This window comes from Saccopteryx bilineata, chromosome 3 (assembly GCF_036850765.1).
Source record: "Saccopteryx bilineata isolate mSacBil1 chromosome 3, mSacBil1_pri_phased_curated, whole genome shotgun sequence".
In the NCBI taxonomy this organism is placed as follows: Eukaryota; Metazoa; Chordata; class Mammalia; order Chiroptera; family Emballonuridae; genus Saccopteryx; species Saccopteryx bilineata.
This window is the reverse complement of record NC_089492.1, coordinates 42440759-42451532: the sequence shown is the minus strand read 5'-3', so window position 1 is coordinate 42451532 and position 10774 is coordinate 42440759. Positions and strand designations below refer to the sequence as shown.

Genomic DNA, 10774 nt, shown 5'->3' with positions numbered 1-10774 from the left:
TTTACAGTATGGCCTCTCCCAGGCACCTCCCAGCTCAGCACAAGTAGTGGCCATCTGTATGTTCCTTTGCAGCTCATGCTGCGTAGCCCTAGGTAGGGCACAGGCTGCAGCTGACCTTGGCCTGCACTGTCCAGGAGACCCGAGCCAGCCCACCCCCAGTGAACAGCATGATACCATGTGTAACAGCACCACCTAACTAACTCCATAAGTGACACAATCAAGGGGCAGACTTTTTGGGCAACAGAGCCCCACTAAATCAAGTCCTGCTTCATGGGTCAGCCCCTGGACATCAAGATCATCCACTTTGATCAATGTTAATCCTCCAAGCAGATCGGCATGGGGCTAAGTCCCTCCCACTGTGACATGACAATAGTAATCAAGGCTCAAACGTATCAGGAAATGTACACAGCCTGGAAGGGTAGGGGTGTACTCCTGGAGTAACGAGCTTAGGTGACTAGAGAGGCTTGCACTGCTGGACCTGCAGGATACCAACTACATAAGGCCACTCTACCAAGATCAGGAGACTTAGCAGCTCTACCTAATACATAAAAATAAACACAGAGAGGCAGTCAAAATGGGGAGATAAAGAAATATGTCCCAAGTGAAAGAGCAAAATTCCAGGAAAAAAAAATAAAACAAGGGACAAGAAATGTATCAAATGCAGAGTTCAAAACAGCAGTTATAAGAATGCTCAATAGGCCCTGGCCAGTTGGCTCAGTGGTAGAGCGTCGGCCTGGCATGCAGAGGTCCTGGGTTCGATTCCCGGCCAGGGCACACAGGAGAAGCGCCCATCTGCTTCTCCACCCCTCCCCCTTTCTTTCCTTTCTGTCTCTCTCTTCCCCTCCTGCAGCTGAGGCTCCATTGGAGCAAGGATGGCCTGGGCGCTGGGGATGGCTCTGTGGCCTCTGCCTCAGTTGCTAGACTGGCTCTGGTCGCAACAGAGCGACACCCCAAATGGGCACAACATCGCCCCCTGGTGGGTGTGCCGGGTGGATCCCGGTCGGGTGCATGCGGGAGTCTATCTGCCTGCCTCCCCATTTCCAGCTTCAGAAAAATAAAAAAAATAAAATAAAAAGAATGCTCAATAAAATTAGAAGAGTAGATGAACTTAGTGAGGCCTTCAAGAAAGAGAGAGGAAGCATAAAAATGAAGACAAAAACCCTAAAAAAAGAACCAGTCAGAAATGAAGAATACACTAACAGAAATGAAGAACACATTACAGGGAATCAACAATAGAGGAGACGAAGCAGAGGGGCAAATCAGCAATTTGGAAGCAGAAAATACTCCATTAACCCAAAAAGAGAAAAGAATTCAAAAATGTGAAAATAGTTTAAGAAGCCTCTGGGACAACTTCAAGAGTACCAACATTCATGCCATGGGAGTGCCAGAAAGAGCCAGCAAGAAAATGAAAACCTACTTAAAAATACAATGATAAAAATTTCCCTAACCCAGCTAAGGAAGTAGCTAAATATAAGAAGTGCACACAGCCCCAAACAAGATGAACCCAAAAAGGCCCACACCAAGACACATCATACTTAAATGCAAAAGGTTAAAGACAAAGAGAGAATACTAAAAGTAGCAAAAGAAAAGCAGTTAGTTACCTACAAAGGAGCTCCCATAAGACTGTTAGTTGATTTCACAACAGAAACTTTGCAAGCCAGAAGAGATTGGCACAAATTACTCAAAGTGATAAAAAGCAAGGACCTACTACCAAGATTACATTATCCAGCAAGGCTATCATTTAAAATAAAAAACCAGAGATTTCCAGACAAAAAAAAAGGAGTTCACCACCACCAAATCAGTATTACAAGAAATGTTCAAGGGTCTTCTTAAAGAAAAAAATAAAAAGATAAATATTAATAATAAAATGGCTATAAATACATACCTATCAACAATTTCTTTAATATAAATGTGCTAAATGTCCTAATCAAAAGACATACAGTGGCTAAAGGGATAAAAAAACAAGACCCTTTATATATGGTGTGTACAAGATTCACCTCATATCAAAAGGCAAACAGGCTGAAAGAGATAAAAAAAATTCATAAATATGGAAACAAAAAAAAATAGCTGGGATAGCAATACTTAGAAAAAAAGAAACTTGAAAACAAAGGCTACAAGAGGCAGAAAAGGACCCACTAATTCTATTTCTGTATATTTATCTGAAGAAACCCCAAACTTAAGTTGAAAACACATATATATCTATACATTCGATCCAGCATTATTTACAACAGCCAAGACATGGAAGCAGCCTGGATGTACATCAACAGATAAATGGATAAAGAAGTCGTACATCTATATAATGGAATATGACCCATCTGTAACAACATTGATGGACCTAGAGGGTATTGTAGTGAGTGAAATAAGTCAAAGAAGGATAAATGTCATTTGATTTTACTTGTATGTGGAATCTAGTGGATGTGCTGCTAAAGCAAGCAGTGTTATGTGGAATCTAAGACAACATAAACAAGCAGACTCAAAACAGACTCAGATGAAGTGAATGAACATTTTGACATTTGCCAGATGAAAGGCGGGATATAAAGGAATGTTGCGTGGAAAAGGTGAAGGGATTAAGAAGTACAAATTGGTGGTTGCAGAATAATCATGGGGATGTAAATACAACACAGAGAATATAGTCAATAATACTGTCATAACTATGTATGATATCAGATAGGTACCAGATTATATAAATGTCTAATCACTGGGTCATACACCTAAAGCTAATAAGATATTGTACATCAACTGTAATTAAAAAATTAGAAATTATTTTTAGTATTCCAAAAATATATACCAAATTTATTGTCTATTTATCAATTCTTACTTTTTAATCTTAGTGAGAGCAGGGGAGGCAGAGAGACAGATTCCTGCCTGTGCCCTGACCAGGATCCACCCAGCAAACCCACTGGTGGATTAGGGCGATGCTCTGCCCATCTGGAGTAGTTGCTCCATTGCTCAGCAACTGAGCCATTTTTTTAGCACCTGAGGCAGATGCCACGAAGCCATCCTCAGCACCCAAGGCCAACCTGCTTGACCAATCAAGCCATCCCCGGGGGGTGGGGGGGAAGAGCAGAGGGGAAGTGGAGGGGTAGGGGTGGAGAAGCAGATGGTCACTTCTCTTGTGTGCCCTGAGTGAGAATCAAACTCAGTACATTCACACGCTGGGCTGACGCTCTACCACTGAGCCAACCAGGCAGGGCTGTTTTTTAATTCTTTTAAAGACAATTTTAATAGTAAACCATAAATAACCACTGAACATTACATTTCCATATTTAAATTTTTAAAAACTGCAGGTCAATTTAAAAGGCATTCTAGGAAAGTAGAGGAAGAAAATAAAATGTAACTACATCAACATAAAAAGAAACTCTTACAGGAAAAAATGGAATTCTGACAACTACATTGTCAAGTCTTAAACAAGGTTCAAAAGGTAGAAGAATCTTTGAATGAATTACGGCTTCCTGCTTTAATGAACATAAATGTCACTGACAAAAGCAAATTTAAAATTCTCACCATGCTTTGGATTCCTTTTCAAACTTGGCTGTGGCTGAGGAGGTGGTGGAGGTGGAGGTGGAGGTGGTGGAGAGTCTCTATCATGACTTATCACTCTATCCACTGATCCGTATATTGCCAGTGTCAGACAATTATACCAGCCTCTTAGCACCAAACCATCAGTATTCACCTGATTTGTTAAGGGAAAATATCTTTCAAATTAATGTTTTAATATGCCATAAATAAACTGATATCAAATTACTCTGTGGTTCAACTAAAGTATTTAAAAGTATACTGAAAATACAAAGGTCAGTATTTGTGAAAATTTCACTCAGAAGCCTTTACATGGACCTCAAGAGTTACCATACTTAAACCTGTCTCTACACTTTACGTCAACCCTGTTCAAAATGCATCGCCAGATTCCCAACCAAGGGAACAGAAACAAGAATGGAATTATATAGGAGTACTGCGAATTACCAAATTACACCCCAATAGTTACAGGAGTCATGAAGGTGCAAGGTGCACAAAAGTACAAACTGTGCCCAGTCTCAAGATTTATAAAGTCCATTAACTTGTACAGCAGTCTTTTCACATGTTCAAGTCAAACACAAAGATATATTTATGTACCCACAAGCATTAAAAAATTTGTTTTTGCAAAACTTGCTCCTAAAATGATCAAAGAATTTATCAATGCCATTAACATTCAATACTTTCTAATAAAATAAAAATAACTTTTATCCCAGAACTTATCTACACTAATTCCTCTATCTTCACAATAACTGAGTTAGAGCAAATATTATCAACAAATAAAATCAAAGCGTCCACAGAACCTGGACTGGAAACATAAACCCCGACTTCCGAGTTCTCTTTACACTCTACTATATTAGGTAAAGAAGTCATAAGTGGTAACAGAACCCCTTCCCAGAGACACAGTAAGGAACAAATCATTATTTTCCCTACTAACTCTAGCAAACTGGAATAAAGGGAAACTTGGAGCCAGAAGAAAGGCTGAAGGACTATGTCCACAGATTGATGAACTCTGAAACAGAAATCCCATTAGAAAGAAGATAAAGAGATAAGAAAACTTTTAGTCTAAACAGGAAGCAGAGGATTAAATATCCATATCCCACCAGAAACAAACAGCCAGCTGAGAAGACCCATAACAGAGGAAAGTACAGATGCAGACCTCTTCCTGACTCAAATATAAAATTAGAAGAGTTTTATAAGTTGAGAATCACATTACAGTGTCTTTGTTCATTTTTAAATAGCTTCTAGATACAGCAGGAATCAGATAAGTAATGATATTATGCAGAACTAGAACCAAATAAGATGACATTCGCTATCACTGGTTTATTTGGATCAAAAACTCATGAATGGAGGTAAAACAATAGTAGTAACAAGTTGAAAACTGACTTTCATAATTACCTTTGAGTTGGGTCTAAAGATGATGGAAGTATTCTCATCATATTCCAGGCTGCCAAAAGAGTAGGAATAAATATATAGACTCAAACATTAAACATCACAGTTCATGAAGAAGTCTTTCTAGATTTATATATTTTTAAAATACCATGCTAAATTTTCATTTTGATTTAATAAACTACAAAGTTTGAATTTTATTTACTCCCCCTAAAATGTTATTTAAAAAAGTATAAAACGCCATAAGAAATGATGACATCGGATCATTTACAACAAAATGGTGTGATCTTGATAACATTATACGGAGTGAAATAAGTAAATCAGAAAAAACCAAGAACTGCATGATTCCATACATTGGTAGGACATAAAAACAAGACCAAGAGACATGGACAGAGTGTGGTGGTTGGGGGGGAGGGGGGAGGAGAGAGAGGGGAGGGGCACAAAGAAAACTAGATAGAAGGTGACGGAGGACAATCTGACTTTGGGTGATGGGTATGCAACATAATTGAATGACAAGATAACCTGGACATGTTTTCTTTGAATATGTGTACCCTGATTTATTGATGTCACCCCATTAAAATTAAAATTTATTTATAAAAAATAATAATAATTGTCAAAAGTGAACGAAAGTACACTTAAGTATTGTGCTTTTAATTGTATATAAATTTTACATCAAAAATGTAAAAAAAAAAAGTATAAAACAAATCCCCTAGACATTCGGATAGAATTGATTTGGGGTAAGGGTATCGGTATTTTAAAAAAGCCACCCAACCTGACCAGGCGGTGGTGCAGTGGATAGAGTGTCGAACTGTGATGCAGAGGACCCAGGTTCGAGACCCCGAGGTCGCCAGCTTGAACGCGGGCTCATCTGGTTTGAGCAAAAAGCCCACCAGCTTGAACCCAAGGTTGCTGGCTCCAGCAAGGGGTACTCGGTCTGCTGAAGGCCCGCGGTCAAGGCACATATGAGAAAGCAATCAATGAACAACTAACTAAGGTGTTGCAATGCGCAATGAAAAACTAATGATTGATGCTTCTCATCTCTCTCCGTTCCTGTCTGTCCGTCTATCCCTCTCTCTGACTCACTCTCTGTCTCTGTAAAAAATAAATTAAAAAAAAAAGATTAAAAAAAAAAAAAGCCATCCAAGTAATTCTAATATACAGCCAGAGTAGAGAACCATAGCATTATAGTATTCAAACAATGTACTATACTGGTGCCAAAATTAAAACACTTATTTTTATCAAGTAGGTACTGACATAAGAAAAACATTCTATAATATTAAAACTTAGCTACTTTCAGATTATCTAGCTTCTTATTTAAAATAAAAAGTTAAAGTATCAATATAATTTAACAAAAATGAGTGAAGAATCAATGAAAAAGTCTAAAAAAACTAATTCCTGAGATAGAAATTTTTCCATTTTTAATCTGCCTTTTAATTATTTTATTTTATACATGAATTTTAAAAGTAAAACCATTTAACAGTCAATTATTTTGCAGATATCAAAACTTTTAATAACACCTAGCATGTATTAAGTAATTCAAAAAGGAGGAATCTTTTAATAAAGCTCTCATTTTATAAAATGACTATGAAATTTTAAATTATGCAGTAGTGTAATAAAAAAGACAAAACATTAGCTCTCAAATTAGGTTATAATCAAATCATGATATGTACAAGAAATACATACATCCATACAAAGCAAACAAAAGATGGCTAAAGTTTCACACATTTAAAATTTTATTTTGTAAATAAACTCAACATCTTCCTAGGAGTATGTAATTTTTTAAATATTGCCAACTGATAAAACTAAACCCTGATTTCTTGGGCCTATTACCAAATATATCCTTTCTTCTATCTAAAGAATAAAAAGGTTTGGTTACTAATTCATAAGTTTCTGGTGAAATTACAGAGTCGGTACATACCTTCCCAATCTATCAAAAACTGGAGCACTTGGTTTGCTTACATTATTAAAGAATAAGTCTAATTGAAATGTGTGCGGAGATGTCTCCCTGTGAATGAGATAAAGTTAAAATATCAGCTTTTGCAATAAACAGTTCCTAAAGTAAACCAAAAAGCAAAGTAAATACAAATTTAAGATCATTTGTAGAATTAAGATATGTTTCTAAGATTTAAATAATAACAATATACGGTTAATTTGAATATTTTCTGTAATTCTTTTCATATCAAATTTTTAAGTAGCCAACTATCCACTTTGAATATTATTTAAAAAAAAAAAATCTTTTTCTTTATTAAGTGAGAGGTGGGGAGGCAGAGACAGACTCTCGCATGCACCCTGACCGGGATCCACCCAGCAAGCCCTCTACCAGGTGATGCTCTGCCCATTTGAGGCCACTGCTGCGTTGCTCAGCAACTGAGCTATTCCAGCGCCTGAGGCAAGGCCATGGAGCCATCCTTAGCTCCCAGGGTCAACTTGCTCGAACCATTCGAGCCCTGGCTACAGAAGGAGAAGAGGGGATAGTGGGAAAGCAGATGGTTGCTTCTCCTTTGTGACCTGATCGGTAATCAAACCTGGGACTTCCACACACTGGGCCAACCGGCCACGGCCATTATTTAAAAAATTTTAATCATTAAGACTGACCAGGGGCCTGACCAGGCGGTGGCACAGTGGATAGAGCGTTGGACTGGGATGCAGAAGACCCACATTCAAGACCCCGAGGTCGCCAGCTTGAGTGCGGCCTCATCTGGTTTGAGCAAAGCTCACCAGCTTGGACCCAAGGTCACTGGCTCAAACAAGGGGTTACTTGGTCTGCTGAAGGCCCTCGGTCAAGGCACATATGAGAAAGCAATCAATGAACAACTAAGGTGTTGCAAAGCACAACAAAAAAACTAATGATCGATGCTTCTCATCTCTCCATTCCTGTCTGTCTGTCCTTGTCTATCCCTCTCTCTGTAAAAATAAAAACAAAAACAAAAAACAGTGCTGAAAAGCAAAATGATGAAAAAGAAAAAAAAAAAGACTGACCAGTGGTGGCCCAGTGGATAGAGTGTAGACTTGGGATGCTGACGATACAGGTTTGAGACCCCAAAGTTGCCAGCTTGAACACAGCATTGCCAGCCTGAACATAGGATCATGTCTATGATACCATAGTCATTGGCTTGAAGCCCAAGGTTACTGGCTTGAGCAAGTGGTCACTGGTCCTGCTAGAGCCCCCTGGTCAAGGCACATAAGAGAAGCAATCAATGAACTAAAGTGACACAACTATGAGCTGATGCTTCTCATCTCTCTCCCCTCCTGACTGTCTCTAGCTCACTCTTTCTCTCAGTAAAAAAAAAATTTATTCATCAAGTGTCTTTTGCCTGCACTTGGACCATTCTGAAACACATAACTATTTAGAAATTTTAACCTATTTTAAAAGCTAATTCTAATTGTGATATCTAATTTTATAATTCTTTGTATCATTTTCTTTCATTAGCAAAAACAATCAGAACTTAAGTGATTTCAAGTTGTATATTATGACAGTTTGTTTTCAACTTCATCTATATTAATACAAAAATATAATTTTAGCATCAGAACCCTAAATTAAAACCTGAAATGAAATTTACATAGCAGCAATTTAAATATTTTGTTTTAATAGATTTACACTATTAAGTTTAAAGCCTATTTAATTTGCATTAGAATGAAATCTTGATACATCTTTCACCCTTAGTTGAAATTCCTTGGGCTCAACTAAAATCTTGATTTGAAACACTGCATGCTTTGTTATTTATTTACAAAATATCCAAATAGTAAAAAGTGTAATGCCCAAAGTACTATCATAATGGTTCCTTCATGCATTTCTGGTAGACATACAAACAAAATATACTCATTCTGAAAGACAATTACGTCAATAAAATTCAGGAGACTGAGAAAATATTCACACCATTTGATCCAGAAATACTTTTTTCTAGAATGTGTCTGTATAGAAACACTGATATGCAAATATTTTTTCCAAGAGGATTATACTATTACTTGTAATTTGAAAAGAAAAACTAAAAACCATCTAATGGTCCCCACATGAAGAACTAGCCAAATAAATTACAGTCCCATCATTCATTAGATTACGTAGTCACAAGAAATCCTATTTTCAAATAAAACTGAATGATGTGAAAGTATTCCTGACAAAACGTTAAATGAAATAAAGGAATACACAGAATAGTATACAGTGAGGTCAAAGTAACATCATACATTTACCTCACCTGAGTTCAACTATATGTGCTCAACAACTTGAGTTTCTCCCTCCTATCCTTCCTCTTCAAACTAGACCCTGACCTCCAATATCCCCTCCCAAAAAGGGGGGAAAGCAGAAATGTAAATTCTTTATTTCTAAAACAACAAAAACTCAGGTCCTGGTCACTGAGAAGTGATTTAAAGAATCAATGGGGGTCCTGGCCAGTTGACTCAGTGGATAGAGCGTTGGTCCAGCATGCAGATGTCCTGGGTTCAATCCCTGGTCAGGGCACACATAAGGAGTGACTATCTGCTTCTCTATCCCTCCCTCTCCATCTTCTCCCTCTCCTTCCCTCTCGCAGCCAGGGGCTTGACTACTTCAAGCTTTGGCCCCAAGTGCTGAGGAAAGCTAGGTTGATTCAAGCACCAACCCCAGACAGGGGATTGCAAGGTGGATACAGGTCAGGGTGCATGCGGAAGTCTGTCTATCTCCTCCCTCCTCTCACTTAAAAAAAAAACAAAAACAATCAATGGTGCCCTGGCCAGGTCACTTAGTTGGTTACAGCATTGTCCTAATACACCAAGGTTGCAGGTTTGATCCTTGGTCAGAGCACATACAAGAATCAACTAATGAGTGCATGGATGGGTGGAACAGTGGGTCAATGTTTCCTTCTTTCTGTCTTTCTCCCTCCCTCTCCCTCTCTAACACCTCCTTTCCAAAATCAATCAATCAATAATTTTAATTATCAATGGTAACTGCACTAGCACTTTTATCTTAAAACTTGCTCAAGCTAACCTTGTGTAATGTACCACATTTACAAAAAAAAAACACCTATATATACAAATGCACACATATATTTAAAAAACAATGCACATCGGCCCCAGATAGGGTTTGCCAGGTGAATCCCAGCTGGGGAGCATGCAGGAGTCTGCCTCACTATGTCCCTTCCTCTCATCTAAAAAAAAAAGAAAAAAACCCCACAATGCATCAAATGTTAGGTCTCTCTCAGGATGGAGGGAAAGCGTATAAAAATTTTAATTTTACCTATACAATTCTGATTTTTAGTGAGAAAAAAAACACTTGCAAAATATGTTGCACAAATATAATTTGATGTATAACATTACTTTCAACCTGGAGATGTCAGTTTTCCTAACATCCTACATTTGTGTAACTGAATTAATACTTCATTTTACTGTTTGTAACATATTGTGCATAAAGTTGTTTCTGACAATTTCATAGTTGGAAATTAAACTATTAACACCCAATCACCCTCAAGAATAACTAAGAAAAAGGAGAAAGATAAGAGAGAAAATGTAACAAACACTTTTACCCATTGCAGCTTTGGTAGAGATCCAAATGGTCTGCTGTGGTAGCCAGCCTCCAAAATGGACCCCAAAGATCCCTGGCTTTCTGACATTCATACCCTTGTGTAGTTCCCTCCCACACTGCAGCAGTATATAAAATATGTAACCAACAGAATACAGAAAAAGTGAAAGTATTCACTTCTGATATTAAGTTATAAAACACAATGGCTTTGATTTCCTTTTTGGGCATGTTCTCTCAATCTTGGATTACTCAACTCTTGAGGACTTCATGTTGCGGCATGAGCAACCCACAGAGAGTATCTCCTGGCAAGGTGCTGAAATGTCCTACTAACAACCATGTCTGTGAGCTTCTAAGCAAATGCTCCAGCCCTAGTCAAATCTTCTG

The 10774-nt window shown here is 37.9% G+C and overlaps 1 protein-coding gene across 2 annotated transcripts in view; it reads right to left on the bottom strand.

Annotated features, from left to right (window-relative positions):
- The window catches only part of VIRMA (vir like m6A methyltransferase associated), an 80544-nt gene that overhangs the window by 56500 nt on the left and 13270 nt on the right, over positions 1–10774 (bottom strand). For both annotated transcript variants that reach the window (XM_066266051.1, XM_066266050.1), the window contains exons 3-5: positions 6818–6904; positions 4909–4957; positions 3505–3673 (exon numbers count right to left, since the gene is read on the bottom strand). In XM_066266051.1, coding sequence (XP_066122148.1) covers positions 3505–3673; positions 4909–4957; positions 6818–6904 — 305 coding nt within the window. The remainder of the gene's footprint in view (positions 1–3504; positions 3674–4908; positions 4958–6817; positions 6905–10774) is intronic.